At 39.6% G+C, this 22,940-nt stretch overlaps 1 protein-coding gene across 8 annotated transcripts in view; it reads left to right on the top strand.

Annotated features, from left to right (window-relative positions):
• ANO5 (anoctamin 5) overlaps nucleotides 1-17,284 on the top strand; it is a 61,086-nt gene extending 43,802 nt beyond the window's left edge. For all 8 annotated transcript variants that reach the window (XM_026796451.2, XM_014270620.3, XM_074543899.1 and 5 more), the window contains 9 exons: nucleotides 1,888-1,962; nucleotides 3,652-3,874; nucleotides 7,159-7,328; nucleotides 7,810-7,907; nucleotides 8,641-8,771; nucleotides 10,331-10,536; nucleotides 11,418-11,599; nucleotides 12,625-12,730; nucleotides 13,578-17,284. In XM_026796451.2, the coding sequence (XP_026652252.2) occupies nucleotides 1,888-1,962; nucleotides 3,652-3,874; nucleotides 7,159-7,328; nucleotides 7,810-7,907; nucleotides 8,641-8,771; nucleotides 10,331-10,536; nucleotides 11,418-11,599; nucleotides 12,625-12,730; nucleotides 13,578-13,799 (1,413 nt within the window). In that variant the 3' untranslated portion in view covers nucleotides 13,800-17,284. The remainder of the gene's footprint in view (nucleotides 1-1,887; nucleotides 1,963-3,651; nucleotides 3,875-7,158; nucleotides 7,329-7,809; nucleotides 7,908-8,640; nucleotides 8,772-10,330; nucleotides 10,537-11,417; nucleotides 11,600-12,624; nucleotides 12,731-13,577) is intronic.
• Nucleotides 17,285-22,940: the final 5,656 nt, after the last annotated feature.

Raw genomic sequence — 22,940 nt, 5'->3', positions numbered from 1 at the left:
CCCCTCTACACACAGAGCATTAATTCTGCTGCTGTAACTGGGGCTGTGTACCTTGCACAGAGCTCTTTGATAACAATGCACTGTGTTTAAGAGTGCAGCTCTCCTGAAGCATTACTGTCTGCCTGTTCAGGTAAATCAATTTTCATTAGTTAGCTCTACTCATGTCAGTTCTGTATTATTTGCTGGTTTACATCCCTGTGTATGCTCAGGCTCAAACCTCTCCCACCCTCCTGTGATAGTCTGAGTCCCCCATCATTGGGAAGAATGAATGAATCTGACTCCAGGTTCTTAGAAAGTTAATTTACGAAATGTTTTTAGAAAGTTAATTTAATTATTTAGTTAGTTATTTATTTTATGATACTGTGTTATATAAAAGAATGTTATACTAAACTATACTAAAGAATAGAGGGAGAAGATTGTTCTCTCCCTAAATTGGTCCAAATCCCTTAGGTGAGAAAGGGTTTTGTGAACTTGATTTAGGAAGTAGAAATGGACTGTAATACACTTCTCTTATCTCAGTGTGAGATACTGCTCTCCTCTGTACTTTCTAATATGCATTAACAATTGCCATAAAAATTCAATGACTGTACAAGCCTTTGTATTATGACATTTCAATTTACTGTCTCATTGGTTTTCCAGAGGCTTTTTTTGCAGCAGGGTTTATCAGTGATCCTTATCAGTACCCAATTAAGTATAGCCTAACCTGTACAGGAAATAGTAATTTCCTTCTGTTAGAGCATGTCCCATAGTGAACACATGAAAAGCCTGTGCTTTCAAATAAGTTAATTCTGCAGGAACCAATAAAATTATGTGGGTACAGGACAGTGATTTTGTGTTCCACTGCTGGTTTTGTTTCACTCAGAAAATTATTTCATCATTATTCATGATTCAAAGTTTTAAGTGCACTGAAACCGAAATTGCTGATCTTAAGGCTGTCCTTTAAATACTTGTTCATGGTGCTGAAGTGTCTAACTAGATCATAGCTAAAATCTGGATTTGCTGATCACAACAGAATTGTAATCTACATAAATAATGAAGCATTTGATTCAAACTTAGTCTGTGTCATTGCAATTACTGCCTGTATTACATTTGGGATTGCAGTTTCTGTAGTACTCAATGCCACTTTGCTCAAGAGGAGTCTAAGCATTCCACAGTGTCTTGTCTCACAGATTTATTAAATCCAGGTTATATTTCACTATATTTTCTTCCACTGGCATTAGTTCTCAAAGAGAAGATTCTTTCATAGAACATGTGCTGTGATATTTAAGGAGCTAGAATTGGTTGCACAAGCTGCATGAGCATTGAAAATTGTTCCTGTGTTTGGGGATGCTGGTATGACCCAGTTGCCTGGTGCAGCAGCAGAGCTTGGCAGCTACATTCATAGCCATAACTTCAACTGAAAAAACAAATAAAATTGAAGGAGTGGAGAAAAGCACTGTCTGACTGGTACATCCAAATGACAAGTTTGAAGGGATCTTGGCATGAAGAATTTATAAAACTGGAGTCCCTTTGTGGACTCAGAGCTGTTTGCTAACCTAGCATTACAGTAATAGTTGTGGCCTGCTTATCTCAGGAAGTTGGGCTTTTTCCTTTAGCTACTGATTATTTTGCAAAAGTTTAACCATGGTACTACTTGTACTACCAGGTACTGTCTTGTAGCAGTTTGATGGCTGTTTCTGTCCTGATCTTTTTGCCCTGTCCCCACCCACGCCACCCCAGCACACTCACAGTTATGCTCTGTCTGCCATTGGAGAGAGGGGCAGGGTTCTGGATGGTTTCCCTCGGGTGTGAGCACTTCTCACACAGCTGGTGAGAGCTCTGTGTGCTGCTTGATGTTAGAGTGAGATGTGGGAATAACATGAACTGTGCTGTACTTGACTGTTTCAGGAGATGGAGCCTTATATTCCTTTGACTAGCCAGGCTGTGCGATTCTGCATCTCAGGAGCCACAGTGCTGTTCTGGGTGAGCACCTTTTTGAGTCATCATTTGGGCATGTATCAGAGATTCTGTTCATTACTAATCATCACATTAACACAAATTGGTTTTAATCATGATGATAACACATGTTTTTATTACTGTTCTGCAGATTGCATGCTGTCATTTGAAGTGCACTTCAATTCTGATAATTTTTTTTTTAGAAAGGGCACTGGAAATCTGTCATTAATTGTCAGGACCCAGGACATTGCTCTGGCTGCCCTGGGAGATTCCAGACCCTGGCAGGGGCTCAGAGACCTTGGCACAGAGTCACAAACACCTGTGCCTTTGATTTTAGCCCATGGAAACAATTACCAACCTTGTGTGAGGAGTTATAAGCCACAAGGGTTTGAGTAGAATGACAGTGAATTTGTCACAGGGTGAAAAAGTAGAATTTTGGGGATTTAGAATGGGGGTTCAAGAGGCAAGATGGAGCAATCTGGGCGTGTCCTGTCCTTCTTCTTATTATTATTCTTGTCCTCCATCTCCTGCTGTGATGGTGACACTTCTGGGTTGGTTTAGGGTACAGACAGACTGTCTAACATAAGTGATAGGTATTGGAAAATTATTGTAAATAAAGCACAGGTAGTTCTTAGTATAAAAAGCCAACACCACCCCAAGAGCAGGCACTATGCCACGACCCAACCTGCTGGACAGATCTCAGCAGGTCAGAGAAACAATGTAAAAGATAAGAGAAAATAAACAGCCTTGAAAAGCAGAACTGCGGAATCTTGACTTCCTCTTTGATTGTGGGGCTGGGAAAAAAAAGAGTTTCTAATATCTTGGAGATCATCTTAACCACAGAAACCCGAGAATTAATTAGCAATTTGATTGGACATTTTAGCATGGGGATAACTTTCTATGTGACTTACTCGATGTTAACAGACATACCAGAAAATTGTGGTAAGGCAACCAAAAAAAAAAATTCACAGTGATGAATACAGAGTGAGTTTCAGAGTGAGTTTCAGAGAGGCCATGTCACAGACATCCTTTCATTAAAATCCTTTTGTTAGGATTTTTCCTGCTGAAGCTGAGAAGTTTCAGCAACAAATATAAACAATGGTTATCTGCTGCTGTGGAATGCAACAGGTGGATCCATGATTGGTCTCCTGTGGATGTTTGGATTTACTGACCACTCACGGCAGAGTTGCTCTTGCTTTCTACTGGGACACAGACCTTTGTTATTGAATTCCTTTTCTGTTCTTAGCTTAGCTAACTTCTGAGAACTTTTCCTTTTATTCCTTTTAGTATAGTCATAATGTAAAATTGATTTATTATTATAAAATAATAAATCAAGCCTTCTGAACATGAGATCAGCATTCTCGTCTCTCTTCATCCTGCACCCTTGCAAGCCCTGTGACAAGGGCAGTTTAATCTAACTTGTCCTTTCCATCTCCTGTCCATATTTCTCTGCACTTTCTCAGGTACTGGTATTAAATTGTCGGCTTTTCTTATGTTAACAAAATAATTCTGTTGGTTTTAATGTACATCACATAACAAAGTATTTTTGCCTGCGTACTTTGCATTTCAGCGCTGATGAACTCATCCCCACAAAGAATCAAATTTTAAACATATAAAGTGTGATGGTTTACATCTAGTTTTTAAAGCTGCATGCACATAGCTGTAGTGAATAGCTGTCCTAGGCTGCAGGTGTGTTTCAGTGTGCCCTTTGTGCAGGTGTCCCTGATCATAGCCAGCATGATCGCGGTGATCGTGTACCGCCTGGCGGTGTACGCCGCCTTCGCCAGCCTCATGGAGAACACCCAGACCCTGCAGCCCATCAGCGGCGTGCTCACCCCGCAGCTGGCCACCTCTGTCACTGCCTCCTGCCTCAACTTCGTCATCATCATGATCCTCAACTTCTTCTACGAGAGAATCGCCATCTGGATTACTGATATGGGTAAGCAGGAGGTCTTGATGAAGGCAGAGCTTGGAAGGAATCATTGAAAATTCACAGCTTCAAGGTGTTCCATGCTCAGGCACAGTGGGAGCTCTGTAGCTCAGGAGTATCCATGGCTATACTGAACATTTTCCCTGCATTTCAGTAGCTCTCATAACCTAGTTTCTCCTCAAATAGTGCTTGTTTATATTAGAGCTAGTTTACAATCACAGACCTGAACATAGCTCAGCATCATCTTGAATCGCCAAAACAAGATCAGACTGTCTTGAGCTAGCAGTATTTCAATTGGAAATCCTGCAAATGTATTTGAAAAAATAAATCACAGCTATCTTTACAAGAAAAAAAGACTAAATAATGAGGCTAAATATGAGACTAAATGAGACTAAGACTAAATAATGACTCTTAGTCACTGCCTCCTGCCTCAGTTTTGTCATCATCATGATCCTCAACTGCTTCTGTGAGAGAATAGCCATCTGGATTACTGATATGGGTAAGCAGGGGGAAAGCTTGGAAGGAATAATTGAAAATTCACAGCATCCAGGTGTTCCATGCTCTTGTTCTCAGCTCAGGCACAGTGGGAGCTCTATAGCTCAGGAATATCCATGGCTATACTGAACATTTTCCCTTCATTTCAGTAGCTCTCATAACCTAGTTTCTCCTCATATAGTCCTTGTTTATATTAGAGCTAGTTTACAATCACAGACCTGAATATAGCTCAACATCATCTTGAATCGCCAAAGCAAGATCAGACTGTGTTGAGCTAGCAGTATTTCAATTGGAAATCCTGCAAATGTATTTGAAAAAATAAATCACAGCTATCTTTACAAGAAAAAAAGACTAATGATGGGACTAAATATGAGACTAAATGAGACTAAGACTAAATAATGACTCTTAGTCACTGCCTCCTGCCTCAGTTTTGTCATCATCATGATCCTCAACTTCTTCTGTGAGAGAATAGCCATCTGGATTACTGATATGGGTAAGCACGAGGTCTTGATGAAGGCAGAGCTTGGAAGGAATCATGGAAAATTCACAGCATCAAGGTGTTCCATGCTCTTGTTCTCAGCTCAGGCACAGTGGGAGCTGTGTAGCTAAGGAGTACCCACAGCCATACTGAACATTTTCCCTGCATTTCAGTAGCTCTCATAGCCTAGTTTCTCCTCAAATAGTGCTTGTTTATATTAGAGCTAGTTTACAATCACAGACCTGAACATAGCTCAGCGTCATCTTGAATCGCCAAAACAAGATCAGACTGTCTTGAGCTAGCAGTATTTCAATTGGAAATCCTGCAAATGTATTTGAAAAAATTAATCACAGCTATCTTTACAAGAAAAAAAAGACTAAAGAATGAGACTAAACATGAGACTAAATGAGACTAAGACTAAATAATGACTCAGTCTGGGGGAAAGGATGGGATGGGATAGTACATTTTCCATGTTGTTTCCTTTAGCACTGGCTGTACAGATTTGGACTTAGAAAGATGAAAGGCAGAGGTTGAGCAGGATGAGAAGCTGTGCCCAAGATGTGTTATTGTGGCAGTAGCTATTGATAGCATTACCCCCACTGCAGAGCTGGAGGCCCAGAAAGGGTGCCTGCTTTTGTAGTGTATTTTATGCTTGATTTCTGCTTGCATGCTGGAAACACCATTCCTGAGAGCCCTTCTTAGACATTTATTTTTTAAAAATTATTTCATGTTATTGGTTCTTAATGATTTAGAGGTAAAAGTCCCTGAAGGTGTTTAATAGAAAGAAATAATTGAAGTTTCGGGAGGGGAGCTGAAAATACTAGGTGCTTGCAGTTTGTGCACTTGTCATAAAAACAGTTGGTTGATCTTTTTTTTTGTGAGATCTTGCAAGTCAAAACAAGAGTTGAAAGGTGTTTCTTGCAGAGTCTTAAAGGGATGTTGCATTTGGTTTATTTTCATTTACCATGGACCATCTCTGTGATCTGTATTGCTTATCTCTCTTGGCCAAATCAGACCAAACTGAAACAGAGCAAGTATTAACTAAAATTGCCACTAACAAACACAGAAACAAACCCAAAATCATAATGTTTTTAATCTTTCTTTCTTGAGGAGCAAGAATTGTAAGCGTGAAGGCTCAGCAGTGTTATTTTGCTGATTTGCAAGTGTGGGTGAATAATCTCTCAAGTGGCAGCACTGCCTGGTCTGTGGGTTACAGTTCAGTGGTGTGGGTTGGGCTTCTGCCCCCTCGGTGGCCCACACTTTGTTCACTCCTTGAAATGCTGAGGCCAGATCTGGTGTTCAGACAAGCAGGAATAACCTGCCTCTGGTGCTCTGAACGTTGTGTGCCTCACATCAGTATTTTAACAGCTCACTGAAAATAAAAATATTGAGTTTTTATATATATATATATATATATATATATATATATCAGACTGCCTGACCTGAGAGGTGCCTCCTCTGTCCTGCACTCTGATGTCAGGTTCCCAGTAAATACCTCATGTTCTTCTGGCATGCAAACTTACACCAAGCTGGGAAACAGTTCACTCAGTTAAATGAAACGACTTTACAATAAGGCAGATGAGTTCAACACATCTGCCAGGCCCTCACCAATTGAGAAGAACTTGAATGTTTGTGGTGTATTTTCTATGCTACTCCCCAACTTGAATTGGTTATATGTTATCATTTAACAGGACATTTGGCAATAATATGTTTAGGGCTTCCTGCTGCTTTCAAAAATATAAATGTGATAGAGAATGAGCAGCAAAACCCTAAGCAAAGGTTTGGTGGTTTACAGTAGCTCCAAGATGTCCCTGTTCTTCTGCCCTTTATGAGCCTTATTTTTCAGAGGCACATGGGCCATGCAGCTTCTGCTGGTTTTAATGATATGCACATACAGTAGGTTGGGGAAAAATATTGCAACATACTTCTCTACCACAAAGAATAAAATAATTGTGTGTTGCCAACAGTGAAATCTTCATACTACAGGAGATCTTTCTAGTTACTGTTTGAGATTCATCTCAGATCTCCTAAAATAGTGTCACATTTGGGGATGGACAAGTGCTAATGGGCAGGACAAAGAAGGGGAAATTAAATTTTATGGGGGTTTTAAATATAAATTTACTTTGCCTGCCTGCATCAAACACTGCATTGTAAAGTAAGGGTAGGGTGTCTGAAAGCAGGAACTCCATCTGCTGAAGTGTTTGTAATTGTTCTTTTCTTTTATTTCCTTTAAGATCACTGTGCATGATGAATATTTGTGAATCTGCATCCTTCCAAAGGGAATAAAGGAACATAAAATTATTGTTTTCTGGTTTCACAGAGATCCCCAGAACTCACATGGAGTATGAGAACAGGCTCACTATGAAGATGTTTTTGTTCCAGTTTGTCAACTACTATTCATCCTGCTTCTATGTGGCCTTCTTCAAAGGGAAGTTTGTTGGTTACCCAGGTGCCTACACATACATGTTTAATCGCTGGAGAAATGAGGAGGTAAGGTTTTCTTAATTGAGGTTCATTGTTCCCTTCAGTCTGCACAGTTGTGAATTTCCAGCTGCAGGCTTGGTCTGAACTGAGCTGCCCCTCAGCTGGCTATCCTAAAGCTGATGCTTCCTCAGCTGACTCTTGCTGCTGTTGCTAGCCAGGGCAGCACCAGCAGTGAAAATCTGTGAGTCCCAAGAGTGAAAAATCATAAAGCTTTTCTTGGTCCCAGTTCTCCTGAAATACCAATGGGTCTTAAAAAGAAAAATGTGGTGCTGAGAGCTCATTGAGTGCAAAAGATTCACTTTGGTGTGTGTTTTGTCTCACACTTGAAACACTTAAAGCCCTTCCTGAGAGTCCACATGGAAATTAAGTATTGTCCTTACAAGTTTCAAGATCTCCCTTCTTGCATTTATACAGTACTAAAATATAGTTTATCTGGGTGATAATACCCATTATCCATGTCCATTGACACTCAGTTTGTCTCCTCCAGTGTGATCCTGCAGGCTGCCTGATAGAGCTGACGACACAGCTCACCATAGTCATGGCTGGCAAACAGATCTGGGGAAACATCCAGGAGGCCATTGTTCCGTAAGTTCTCTCTGGCACTGCTTACTATTATCCTTTGAAAGTATCCTTTGAAAGTAAGGAGGCTGAGGTTTTATACTCAGATGCAAGAGTTAGCAGTTCTTGCTGGTTTTACCTCTCCTCGGCAGGTAAGAAGGGCTTAACTTCTATTTTTAGAGTCACGGTCTAATATTTTGGTTGAAACTATACTTGCATATGAGGATACTGGAGATTAGTTCAGGTTTGAGGATTAGAAGCATTATGGGAATTTTGTGGAGGGCTGTGAGAAGGTGTTCTCGTGTGGAGGGGTTTTGGATTGATGTGGGATCTGACACTGAGGCGCCCACCTCACAGCCTTCAGCTGCACCAAGGGAAATACAGGTTGGATATCAGGAGAAAGTATTTTATGGGAAGGGTGATAAAGCTCTGGAATGGCTGCCCAGGGAGGTGGTGCAGTCCCCATCCCTGGGGGTGTTTAACAAAGCCTGGATGTGGCACTGGGTTCCAGGGGTGAGTTGAGGGGTTGGGGCTGGGTTGGACTCAATGATCTTTAAGGTCCCTTCCAACCCGGTGATTCTGTGATTCTGACTTCACAGAATATTTTGAGTTGGAAAGGACCCACAAGGATCAAGTCTAGCTCTTAAATGAGTGGCCTGTACAGGGACTAAACCCACAAGTTGGTGTTGCTAGCACTGTGCACTAACCAAGCAAGCCAATCTTATTTGTTCTCATTGTTAACATTTTTCTGCACATGCAGCTGGATTTGTAACTGGTGGGGCCGTCGGAAAGCCAGAAATAATCCTGAGAATTTATACAGTCGCTGGGAGCAGGACCATGATCTGCAGACATTTGGAGCCTTAGGCCTGTTCTATGAATATTTAGAAATGGGTAAGTTTACAATTACACATTTGGAATTGAGGACAGGACACCTTGTACCGACACTTCCAAAAGAACATTTTCTCGATTAATTGTTGTGGGTTGATGCCACCACTTCCATCTGCATAGCAGGACGATTAACTGCTGGGAATCATTAAATAGGTCAGCCCAATTTAAAAAAAAAAAGCTGTCTTTGCATCTTGAACTGCTGGGAATTTCACAGAAACACTGCAAAGACTTTTTGTTTTCCTCATTTGAATGGGGAACATTATTCTCAGTGCAGCCAGCTGCTTCTGTGTCTGTTCTTTTCTCATTCCAAAGCATATTCTTAGCTGGTGTCAGTGGAAAGTTTGAGTATGGGATGAGTGCCAAATGTGTAAGGATGGGTACTGCAGGCATGAGATCTATGAACTGGCTAGAGGAGAATCCCTTCAGCTTCAGTCTTGCCCTGCTCAGTGCTTCCCTTCGGTCTGTTGGGCCAGCAGAGGGAGTGTGGGCAAGGGAATGTGGCTTTGCAAAGGTACCCTGAGCATGTCAGCTTCTAACAGCAGCGTGCAGCACTGACAAACTGACACCCAAACTGAAGCCAAGCTAAACCTAAAGGATGCCTTAAAGAAGTTAATATTTGGATACATTTTGTTGGAAAATGAACCTTTGTATTGTTTTATTTCTGCAGAAATAGTTTGAAGTGTTCTAGAGATGCAGAGTGTTAGTATCACTTTAGTTGATGCAGGGCTGTGGTCTTGTGAAACCAATGCACTCAGAATACACTGTTGCCAGCCATGTCCTTGCTCTTCCAGAATCAGAGCTATGCTCCAGCACTGTCCAAGGGCTGCTAAGCCAGCAGGAATTTTGTTGCTTATCTGAGGTGAAGAACTTACTGAAATCATGGAAGAGTGAATGACTGGTGTATGGGAATTTTTTATATACTGCCTAAACCAGAAAAAAATGTTCTATTTCCATTATTTGAAACAAAGTGGCAGTATTGGCTGTGTACTGGGGATTATCACATTCTGTACTGAGATACTTCATTTTGGTAACAACAGGATCATTTGTATATTCTATTCACAATTCTTAAACTAACGTCAACACTCCCCAATGGACCTGTTGCATATAGAATTGTTATGAATGTTTTGATTAAATCAGTAACAATAGGTGGAGATAAGGTTGTGAGGTGTGTAGTTGTTAAGTAAATTAACAACAAGATGGTACAAACTGCAAGAGAACAAAACTGACCTGATAACAATTGAGAAATTTGATGGATGAATACATCCCATTTCCCCCCACAGTTAGACACCATTCACATGAGAACTGCAGCACCCCGAAAGGATTGATATTCCACTGCTGGCAGCATCATTTCACAGGATGCAAATGCTCCTTTCTGTGGGTGCTGCTGAATGGCACCTGAAGGGACTGGAGAAGTCTTGGCATGGGGCTGATTGTCGCTTGGCTCAGGCCAGGGCTGAAGGTGACTTGTGCAGCCTGACAGGAATTTGCCATTTGGCTGCCCTGTCACTCTGAGGATACTTCTGGAAGGGCAGATTTTGACACATTGTTTTTCTCTCTTGCAGTCATTCAGTTTGGATTCATTACTCTCTTTGTGGCATCCTTTCCCCTGGCTCCCCTTCTTGCTCTGATGAACAATATCCTGGAGATTCGTGTAGACTCCTGGAAGCTGACCACTCAGTACAGAAGGCCTGTGGCTGCCAAAGCACATAGCATAGGAGTGTGGCAGGAAATCCTCAATGGCATGGCCATCCTGTCTGTTGTCACCAATGTAAGTTTGTTAATACTCATTTACTTACTTACTTAGGTATGTGATGTGTTGGCTGGGAAATCTCAAGCTGGAGAGCCAAAACCACTGGGCTGTGCTGCATCTACGCTGATTTTTCCATGTACTCAAAATGTGAAGAATTAAAAGCCAGCTGATCCTTTTTCTCCTTCATCAACACTGTATCATGTTAACCTTTTACCATGTTAAAGATAACCTTTTATCTTGTTAAAGATACCATCAAACCATTTCAGTGGTTTGACCTGTCCATTTGCTGGCAGTGTGCAGCTCCCCATCCACATTTTTTTGGCCATAACCTTTCAGTCAGTTGTCTGTGTTTTCCAGCCTTTTGGAATGGCATGGCTGGTATGAGGCTTGATCTGATGAAGCACCCTGATTGCCCAGAGGGGACAGGAAAGGTGGATGAATCCTGTGGCTCAGATGCATTTTTGTCCTTGTTGCTGAGGCCTGTTCAGTGGGAATTCTGCTCTGCTTCTGGCTGCCCCTGTGGGACCAGTGGCTCCAAGTATTTTTTATAAACTGATAACTAAATGCTGTGCCAGTATTTCAATGGAAACATGCTGTAAAGCAGCCTACTGGGCACAAGAGGTGCCTCCTTTTAGTGTGTCTCAGGCACCAAACCCACTTGCAGGTCCTGCCATAGCAGCACAGTACCTCAGCACCTGGAGTATCTCAAACTTCCAGGAAAAATGTGCTGAGGCTGCAATCAGCATCTTTTGCCAAGGTGAAATACCCCAGTAATGCTCCTCATCCTTTCTTAAGAGATTCTGGGTAGTGCCAGAGTCACAGAGCCACAACACCTTTATAAATCTGCTCCCAAATTTTGTGTGCCACTTCCCTTATTTCTTTTTCCAATTTCTTTTCAGGCTTTCATTGTTGCATTCACATCGGATATGATTCCTCGTTTGGTTTACTACTATGCTTATTTTGAAAACGAACACTCACCGATGTCTGGATACATAAACAACAGCTTGTCAGTGTTTCTAATCTCAGATTTTCCTGAGGAAAATAAACCTAAAGAGAATCCAGAAAACTTTGTCATATGCAGGTTGGTGTCACTTTGTATAGAATACAGCATAAAAAATCAATTAAGATCTAAGTTTACCATTAGAAAATAAATTATGTCGTTCTCATCCTTCTAAAGTGTGAGAGGTAATATTTAGACTATTGATAAGGTAATGGTTGAGGTGGTAAGAGATCAAGCCAGTAACAAAAACAATCACCTCATAAAAAATCACCACTAAAAGTCTCATTGCTAACTTGCATTTTGCTTTTTCTTCTTTGGATTTTTTGTTTCCTTCATTACACTATTGATTTTTGACTGAGGAAGGAGATTTATGTCCCTGAAGTTGCAAACTTCAGCCTATATATTCAAAGATTTTTAGGCTGAATAAATGGACAAGAAAGCAGAATAAAGGAGGTGTTTAGATCCCAAAGCTGAAAATGAGATATGGTATTTAAAATCAATCCTTATTTTGCCTGATTGGACCAAAAATCAGACCTATCCTGCTTGCATTTAAAAAATGCTGGCATTGGAAATTCTAGAATAATTGCAAAAGAACTTTGGAAATGGTAAAATAAAAGTATTGATTGGATGAAAAAACCTCAAAGCAAACAAAAAAATCCCCCAAACCAACCACCCCAGCACTTTTGGAAACAGCTACATTTGTTAGGTGGTGTAGAACATGCACTGTGTCCTTTCAGGAAGCCCTGCATCTGTCCAGGCCATAATCTGCTCATGTGTGTCACATTTATTCAGTGTCCATTTCCCTGTGATCCATCCCATCACCCTGCCCTGTATTATTTGAGCATTTCCTGACAAACAAGTAACCTGTGGACCAAAATTCACATCACACATCCTCATCCCTGCTCTGGTGCTGTGAGGGTGTTTAAGCGAACACGAGAGAGAAACAAATCGAGAGGCAACCTTTTTCTGCAAAAGGAAACAGACCATTTGAAACAAGAAAAGGTTCCTTAAGTGACAGCTGTACTTGCTTGTAAGTGTCACTGAGCTTGTCATGTGTCCCAGGCTGAGTGTGACGTTTCACCTTTGCATGTCTGTCATTGCTGCAGGTACAGAGACTATCGATATCCTCCCGACCATGAGAAGAAGTACATGCACACTATGCAGTTCTGGCACATTCTTGCTGCAAAACTGGCCTTTATCATTATTATGGAGGTATTTTCTCTGCAAAATTTCCTTCTGATATTGGCACTTTGTGATTTGTCTAGATAGTTACTAATGTTGCAGAAAATAGAATTGCTGGGAGTATAAGATAATTTGTTCCCTAGATAATACCAAGTACTCATGGCCTAAAAGATTACTGTTACTGAGCCTTTTAACTTCAGTGAGCTGACCTCAGAGTAGGAGAAGTGAAAATGGCTGAAGAGACTGCAAGTGTTGATCAAAATAATCAGAAACATAAAAAAGGTCTTTATGTCAGTGTAAGAGATTAAGCTTCCAGGTCTAGCACTTCCACTCTTGCTCTCATTAAGGAGCTGTTTATGAGATGATTGTTCAAAATCCAGACAGCATTTTGCAGGGATGTATATTGGTTAAAAACAGCTAAATTAATAGTTTATCCAAACTAACTATCCAAACAGTGTTAAGCCACTGCTTTGCAAGTTATGAGAGGAAAAGGAAGTAAGTAGTTCAAGTGCTAATCTTATCACTTTTCCTGCTGTGTTTCATCAGCTCTCAATAGCTGAGTGTTACCAGCACAGCTGTGTGAACTTTCTAACAAACCACACAGAGGAGTTAAACAGTGATGGTTGAGATTCAGGCCCTGACACTTTCCCCTTGGGTTTGCTAAGTCATTAATGCTTTGGAATTAAAATTTCTGCATAAGAAGATGGGTTTTAGTCTTCGTGCACATCTTAGATATACATTAATTTGGTGTGTATTGCTCCAGGACAGCCAAATGAAATGTATTTCATTGTGAACAAGAGGTGGCCTATTTGGTCAGATTAAACAAGAGGTGCCTCTTTTGGTAATGAGTGTTTTTATTTGTTTCTTTTTTTTTTAGCATGTTGTATTCATCGTCAAATTCTTTGTAGCATGGATGATCCCTGATGTTCCTGCAGATGTGAAAGCCAAAATAAAACGTGAGAAGTATTTAACACAAAAAATCCTACATGAGTATGAACTTGAAAAACTGAAGGAGAGACTGTGCCAAGGTGACACAGGAGCCACAGAGAAAGAGTTCATCGCCACGGAAGGGAGGATGGAGCTGTCCAGGGCAATGTAACCCAAACCCAGCTGCTTTGGGATTTAGCTTGTTCTTGCTTTCTTTATCTGTGGTTTGCTCAGTATGCATCATGTTGAAAGCTGTGGGAGAGTTCAGCTCCTCTCTTTCAGTCCAAAGATTTTTCGAGTTTTCTTTAAAAGCTTTACTGAGCTTTCAAAGTTTAGGAAATCTACTGAACTGTGTGATTTCAGCACTGGTTTTTATTTACCCATGACTCTGAATAGTAAATGTAATCTTGTAATCCTAGAATTTGGACTCCTGGTATAGGGACTGTTAACCTCAAAGGGCTCACAGGACATGTTAAAGTCATTTACCACCAAGCCCCTCTCACTGTTGCTGATTGCAGCATTCCAGGCTGTATCCCAGCTGGCTGAAAAGGATACCACAGAGGACCACTGCTGTGGAAAATGCTGAAAATTATTATTTTTATTATGTGGTAATTTAAATAGAACACTCCTGATACAAGGATACAAGGATTAAGGTTTGGGGCTTTTTTTTTATATTCATGTCTTACGAAGCATTGGTTTGAACTTCTATATGTTTTATAGAAGGAATTTATTTTTAAAGATATATTGGCTTAATTCCACTTGGAATTATTTATAGGCACAAAATTCAGTATACAATAGTGAAGGGAATTAAAAAATAGTGAAGGGAAAAAAAGCCATAATTTATTTTCCTAAAGATACAATTTATGGAAGAGTTTACTCTCTAAATGCAGATATTGTGGAATCACCTAATTGCAGTGGGTTTTGAAAATATGTGTACGATTTGGAGAATAACAGTTATTTAGTTTCTCATTCTCAGAAACTGTCATTGGAAGATTATGTTTGACTCTTTTCTCTTTTTTTTGGCCAAAGCTGCTTGTTTATTTATTTTTGTTTGGATTCTCAGTGAATGCCAGCAAAGGGCTAAAGCTGTGTGTCTGTCCTCAGTGCACACTGTGGAGTGGACTGGGAGCTGGACCACCATAGCAGCTGGTTTAGCTGAATGGTTTGGTCTTGGATTTTTATCCAAAAGATTTTAAGCATGCCAAATAATGTATGTTTGTGCTTATACATTGTATGCTAAGGCTTGGGGATTGTTCTGTTGGGGTTTTTTTTTTTTTCTGCCTTCGAATCTTTGGAAAGGTTTTTTTTCTTCTCTTTTTTGTTAGGAGGCTTTTCTACAAAGTCACTGCGTTTATAAATATGTAATAACTATTGTGCAAAGTAGCTTCCAGCTGTTTAAGAATGTGCCCTCATTTTCTAGTTTGAAGCAGGTAGGCATTTTTGTGGTTTTGCTGTATATTTAAAACATATCAACGCTTCCATGCTCAGTGCCTTGTTTCTTTGCATTTGGCGAGAGGTGTGACAGTGATCTCTGCAGGGCAGGGCCTATTTCCAGGATGTGCTTGCAGGCTTTAGCGTGCTGTGAGCCTGCAGGCAGAGCTGTTCAGTGTTAGCAAACCGTGCCTGCCTTGGCACACCTCTGCCCAGTGCCTGCACTGCAGACTCTGGTAACACCAGATTGCTGAGTTCTGTCGTGCTGAATACACAAGGTAGACAAGAGTAGAAAATTTTGCTCTATTTGCACTTTGAAAGTTATACTTCCTTGCAAGTATACACACAAAAATTGCGGTTTGTATTCCATATCAGTGGGTGACGTACTGTTTACTGCTACCACAACTTAGGGTATTAGGTTTTAGCAAACCTCGCCCATGTCTTGGAGTAATTGGTGAGCAACCTTAGTGTTGTAAAGGTTTTAAATCCATGTCCTGAGTGGAGCTGTTGTTGTTAGCAGAAGGATTAAGTGCCTACCTCGAGCACACATCACAGTTGGGCTGCCAGGCAGGAGTTGATGCCGATGTACATTTCTCATTACTGTAAGTTATTCACCTCCATCCTCCAAGGTTGCTTGGTCAATCAGTTTGTGTTCATGATGAACTGATCATTTCTTGAATATTCATATGTATTTGAAGTGATGGATCTGTTGGAGGAATGCATGTGTAAATAAATTAGCTCTGCTGCTTAATGTGTAAGCCAAAGAAGAATATCGGCCATCAGTCGTGATCACATATCCAACACCACAGTTTGCACAATGGAAGCACTCTGCTGCATCTTGCACATCTACTGTTAATTAAACTGCTTAATTTACATGTTGTGGAGTTGTTACTGTTTGCAGTGCAGACAGATGCTTCCAACAGAAAGGTGATGAGATGCAAAAGGATAATTCTGTGCAAAATGTACAACCTGGCTGAAGCTGAAAACATTTGGAAATTCAGCGTTAGATGCACTATTTCTGCTTACGGAAGATTAGTTTCTTCAAGTAATAAAGTGTCCTAATATACTACCCTTAAAATATATCAGCAAAATAGGTGTGTTGTGGATAACAATGCTATTTAAGAGCAAGAGGGTGGAAAATAGGAAATAAATGTGTTTGGGATACAGCATTGATAAGCAGACCCTGAATTTGAATTGATTTTCTGACTCCTACTTTGTACATCTTATTTTTTAAGATGACTTGCTATTTAATGCAGTACAGATGTTTTGTATATGTTGTACCATGCAAGAGAAAGTGCAAAAAACCCTGGGATCAGCTTACTTAGAAGGAAATATGTATCTTAAAAACAAGTCATTATACTTTGTAACATTACTTCTTAGTATACAAAAACTGTTGAAAAGATAATCTTGTCGTACTAAAAGCTAATATCATAAAAAATTAGTCTTGACACCTTTTTACATAATAGTTTGCCTTTACTTGCCATTAAGCAGTATTTTGACTAAAGGTATCAGTATGGTTGGGTTTATAACGGTTCACATAAGTTTCCTGAGGTGTTCTTAAAAAGTGAGAAAAGTAAGGAAGGTCTGGTCAGTTTGGAGATGTGCTGATTCTTACTGTCAGAATAATTTATTTTGATGTGATTCAGTATCTAAAAGTGTCCTTTAACCAAAGTGAATAAAGTTTTGTGTTGCCATTACTGTGACTTAAGCAACAGTAGATTGCGTTGTTAGAATCAGTTACACAAAATAAAATTGACCTTTCAGGTGTAATGCAATCAGGGATTTTTTAATTTTTTAAAATTTTTTTGCAATTACAATTTGGGTTGTTTACCTTGGGAAGGTTTAGCGTGGTATGTTCCAAGCGAAGGACTGCAAAAGAAAAGTGCTACTATGAGACACTATTGTGTTTTTTCTCAAAATTTTTTACTGTGCTTTTACTTTTTTATGTAGTGCTGTCAGTTTGAGGCAAGAGAATGGAGTGAAAATAGATAGGGTTTCTGACTACAGAATGGAGTGAAAATAGATGGAGTTTCTGACTATCCTACATGTACCACTTGTTTGACTTGTACTGTTGTGTAACCTGAGTGATGTTTTTGTCTGCTATGTATGTTGCTGATATATATGATACACTAATGTCAGAATAAATTTTTTAAACATTCTGCTAACGTTTAATATGCACATTTAATAAGATCTAAATCTAGCAAATAAAGCTGTGTTCATTTTTAATGTGCTGTCAACCTGTGTGTGAACATTCCAAGAATTGAGAGAGGAGCCGAAGTACTGGAAATGAAATACCTGGATAGAATATTCCTACAGATTTGTGCAACTCACAGTGTCTGCTGTGTTCATAGAGCTCCATTTTCAGCCAGGCTGCTTTTCCCTGCCTTTTCTGGATGCAGTTTTTATTCCTGCAATGCCAGGACCTGAGGTGCCTTCTCAGGTTCTCAGTCCCACATGCAGCTTCCACACACAGCACAAGTGGTTCACATGCATGCACTTTAAATAACTTTAGTGCATATACAGGGAAAGATGGCAGGGCTGAAGCTTCCCCAAGGCTCTGGGCAAGTCCTGCAATACATATTTTAATCTTAAACCTCACTTCTGGGACCGGTGAAGGGCTTTGGATTTAATTGGATTGGGTTAAATCACTTGGAATTGGACTAAATGACAGGGAATCTGGCTTGAAGTTCCTGACTTGCTCTCAGTGGATGTTTTTATCCCAGCATGTCACCTCTCCTGTGGTGTCACCTTGTCAGGATTCTGGGAACAGGGTCACCTGCCACACTTTGCAGCTCATTTCCTTTGGAACTTTGGAATTACAAGCTGAGACACATGCAATTTGAGCAAATTAAAAAAAGGTATAAGATGAATAAAAGAATCTTCTCTGTGTTAAAAAAGGAGAGAAGAAAAAAAGACCAAAACAAGCAAGGAGTAACTTTATAATATGGTACCTCTACTGTGCTCACTAGGGTGCTTAGTTAAGTATGAAAATAAAATAAAAACATTAAAAGGAGAAGAAAATGGTAGCAAAAGAAGGAGAGGAGGGAGAAAAAAAAAGATGAAGGAAGGTGCTGTTGATATGCAGGATATAGGGGACATTTATATATTAAGTTGTGAGTTTTCAGGTGCATTCCAGCTTTGCTCTTGGAGGTTACACCTTGCCTCCACCAAGACCTGTAGTAACGGGTAATTTAAATTTAAAGTTTAATTGGGGATACAATGTCAGCCAAAGTCAAGTATATTTTATAATACAATATAAGCATGGCAGCTTGTGAGAAGGCATTCACAAATTCTGGTACGAACCTGGCTCTCCACATGATCAGAAATTGTAACTACTCTTCAGAAGTCATAATTCCTTCATTTAACTTGTGCACCGCAATTCAGTGGTTCTACTTTCTGAATCAGAAAAATAGATAACCCATCTATATGATCTATCCTGCTTGAAGAGTATTTCTAAAAATTAACTCCGTGTTTATTCTATACAAAGAAAAAAAATTCTAGGGAGTGGTGAAATAGAAGACATTTTTCCAACATTTGCATCTCAAATGGTGCAAAATGTGCTGTCTTACAGGAGCAGAAAAATAAGTAACCCATTCCATAATCAGTGGATTAGTGGGAAAGAACAGCAAGATGTGGGAGAAACAATATGCCAGCATCTGAAGTCTGCAATTTGTTTGAGATGTGTAGGCTGGGAAACAAATAAAATCTTGTCTAAAATTCCTCAAAATGTTCAAAATTAATTTAAAAAGTGTTTCTGAAAATGCTGTCTTGAATGTTTAGGACACACTGCTGGGAGGCACAGGGTCACGAACATCTGGTGTGGCAAGAGATTGTGTCCAGAGAGGGGAAACAGAGCCCTCACAAAGGAATGGTTTAAAAGCCTTCCTTCCCTAAACAGATGGAGAGAAGTAAAGGGGAAAAAAGGATGATCATTGCCATATGAAGGATAACAAAATCATTTCCAGACTTTTGTATGAATTACTGTGCAACCTCATTAAGCCTCAGCTACATTTTCTTGTCTGTCTGCCTTCTTAAGGGTGGTCATAACAATTTTTGCCTTGGCGTCCTTAAAAGGAGCAGCTAAATTAAATCTCATTCTGGTTTTAAATAATCATTGTCTTAACACAGCACTTACATCATTCAGATGCAGCTCAGGAAGGGTTTTTTAAGCAAGTACTGAGGAATCTGCTGGGAGATGATGAGTAGGATGTGAAATTCAGCAGCCATATCAATTTTTGGAAGGTGCAGACGCACATTCCCCTGCAGTAATTAGTGACTATGCTTTCTCAGGCAGAAATGACTCAGTCTGAACCATTTGATAAGGGGAGGACTTTTTTGTTTTAATTATTCTTTTTGATTCCTCAACAAACCAGTGCTGTTAGCTTGTCAAAAACATTTGTATTTAAATCACTGACTGACCCTGCTTGGCCCCTGGGTGTTCAAAGCATCCAACACTGTTCAGCATTTCTGGTGCTGGAAGATGCAGAGGCCATAGGAAGCATTAAATAAATGAGCTTGTTGTGATGCTGGCCCTTCCTGTGCCTTTGATTTTAGCCCATGGAAACAATTCCCAACTTTGTGTGAGGAGTTACAGGCCACAAGGGTTTGAGTAGAATGATAGTGAATTTGCCGCAGGGTGAAAAAGTAGAATTTTGGGGGTTTTAGAATGGGGGTTTAAGAGGCAAGGTGGAGAAATATGGGTGACAGATTTTGAAATGAAAAAGCTTTGAATAATTGGAAATTTTCTAAATGGCTATTAAATATGTTTGGGGAATATTTTAAAATATAAAGAATGGAAGTTTTAATTATTTTTAATATTTTAATATTTTTATTTTATTATTTTTATCAATATTTTATTTTTATATTTTTGTTTTCTTTTTTATATTCTTAATTTTGATTTTATTTTTAATTATTTTTGTTATCATCAAAGACACAACGATTACTGCTTCCTGCAATTCTCAGTCTTTCATCTTGTTCTGCAAGACTGAGTTCCCAGTTACCACACTCAGATACGTGTGATAGCTGTTGTGTGACCACAGTATCAGACAGATTATATTGTGAACATAAGAATAATAATATATATTGTGAACATAAGAATAATATATATTAAATTTATAGATGAAAATTATATTGTGAACATAATGATAATGATAATAATGATAATGATGATAATAATAATAATTTTATATGTATATATAATTTAACCTATTCAGATTACCTGGAGAATTAAACTCAGACTAATTCATAAATAAAAATCCTGAGTAATATCAGGTATTTTAATACTATCCAGAAGAAAAAGTTACTGCTCATGCTCAGTTTGCTCAGTCTTTCTTGCTGATGCACAAAAAATTTCTGAACCTGGTTTTTGTGATAACAAAAGAGCAGCTACTAACAAAAAAATGGAATTACACTTTGGTCAAGTATTAATTAAGGATATTAGAATAGGGCCCTGTGATTAGCAATATTAATAACTGTTAATTACACTTGTCAATATTACTAAATTACATTAATTTTGAACATTGTCTCGTCCCATTTATGTCCCTATAACCTTTTGTGGAACAGCAAGGAGTGAAATACCAAAAAGCACGGAGCAGGAGGTGATGGAGCTGCCGTGGACATTGCCATCCCACTTGTGCTGGGAAAGGGACATTCCTGCAGCGCTGGGATCTGTAAACTGCTTTTCATCCTGCTGCAGGGAAAGGGGGTGGATGGAGCATGGAGCATTCTGAAAAATCAGTAATGTTTATGTGAAACAGAAATTGTTCCAGCCCCTTCAGAAAAGCTCAGGGAGGGTTTGCTCTGAGGCTGATGGCCTGCCTGTGGAATGGGAGAGGAATTCCTGATTTGTGAGGTTTCCTGCCTAAATGCTGGCACTCAGGAGAGAGTCCTGCTGTATTTAAAGTCCCATTCCTTGAGTTTGGGTCCAACAAGGGAAGCTTGGCTGGTTTGTTGTTCTCTCTGAGCACCTCTGTGCCTCACAGAGATGTAGGAGAGGATCCTGCTCTCTCTGTCCCTCTCTGCTCATGTTTTCCATCCCTCCAGGCTCTGTGGCTGTTTAATTAATGAGGATCATTTTGAAATCTATTGGGAGTGCTGGAGAGCACAGGGCAGCTTTGGAAAGACAAGCAATGGATTTCTGAAACCTTTTGGAGAGCACTGCACAAGGTACAGGGCAGGAGTGAGGGGAAGGTGCTCATGCAGTGGGAAAGCCTGGGTCAATGTCAGGTCAATGTCAGCACTCAGGTCAATGTCAGCAGTGCCAAATAAATGCCTCCCAATGATTTCTGGTGTGTCCTGGTGGTGGAGCACACCCTGATCAGAGAGGGATTAATGTTCTTGTCATAAATGGAAAGAGAAGGGAATCCTGCCAAGGAAATGTGTCTGTGAAAGCAGCAGAACGTCTCAATGCACCAGCAGTGACTCAGTGACATGAGACTGATTTAACACATGGATTCAGTGGAGACTTTTATTTAAAACAGGATTCCTCCAGGGAAAGGTGTTTTCATGAGCCAATGAGGCCTCATAGTAAAACAGGATTTGGAAGTGAAGAGGGCATGACTGACAGAATGGATTTTTTGGGGTTACTTACTTTCCAGCCATTCAGTTTGGGGATATGCCTTTATTTCAGAGCTTTGATTGTTTGTCACCATGGTATTTTCTGAAAAATCCCTTTGCCAGGATTTCCTCTCCTGGCAAGATGAGAAGCCTCAGCTCCTCCATGTTTTGCTGCTCTGAATGTGGGCTGGAGATTTTTTATCCAAACATGTGAATTGGTTTTGATTAATGACCAATCAGCATCAGCTGTGTTGGACTCTCTGAGTCAGTAACGAGTTTTTATTATTCATTCTTGTTAAACTTTCTGATGTCTCCTTTCTCTTTCTTTAGTATAGTTTTAGTATAGTAATAATATAATATAATATAATATAATATAATATAATATAATATAATATAATATAATATAATATAATATAATATAATATAATATAATATAATATAATATAATATAATATAATATATCAGCCTTCGGAGCACATGGAGTCAGATTCTCATCTCTCACCTCATCCTGGGGACCCTCACAAACACCACAATTATTACATGATTATTCCTAACAGAAAGCCAAGAAATATTAAGGCTGTTGTTGTAAAGGCACTAAATCCATCTTTTGTAATTCTTTTGATGTGTTCAGCACTTCAGGAGCCAGAACATAGCCACAAAAAAAAAAAAAAGAGGAATATATAACATCGTGGTAGGTGTGAATTGTGCATGAATTGGCAGTGTCAGACCAATTACTAGACACATCAAAACAAAACAAAACTAGGGAAAACTAAATTCAGCCTATCATGATAAGGATAAAAAAATGATGTGTCCAAAAAACCATTCAAATCGCTGTAATAAAATTTGGGTTCTTTTTTCTGAAATAGCAACGGTGATTTTATTGGAGTTATGTACAAAGACATAGAATGTGGAAACACAGGAAAATATTAAGTGAGAGAAGAAGAAAACAAACAATTAAATGTAACAACCCGGGTGTTGCAGACATTAATTACCTGGCTGCAGCCCCTGGGGTGTAAGCTCTGGACATCTGGCAAAGCAACAAATCTGTGCTTGCAGCCTCCCTTTCCTTGCATATTTATTCATATCTCATGTTCCTCTTTGCCTGGCTGTGGCATGATGGACATTTTCCGTGGGTAAAGCAGGTTTAACATCCAAGGAATACCCCAACAGGGCTTCAGAACAAACAAATGGTGAGACAATTTTTTGAGGAACAAACAAACAAACAAATGGTGAGACAATTTTTTGAGGAACTGGCATTACTTCTGAAAGGAGAGCATAGAGGATGTGAAAATCCTGTGGAGTCTTTCTCAGCTGGTAGAATGCCATG

Source organism: Zonotrichia albicollis, chromosome 6, assembly GCF_047830755.1.
Source record: "Zonotrichia albicollis isolate bZonAlb1 chromosome 6, bZonAlb1.hap1, whole genome shotgun sequence".
Lineage (NCBI taxonomy): Eukaryota > Metazoa > Chordata > Aves > Passeriformes > Passerellidae > Zonotrichia > Zonotrichia albicollis.
Note: the sequence above shows the minus strand (reverse complement) of the source record. Positions and strands in the feature narration are given on the sequence as shown.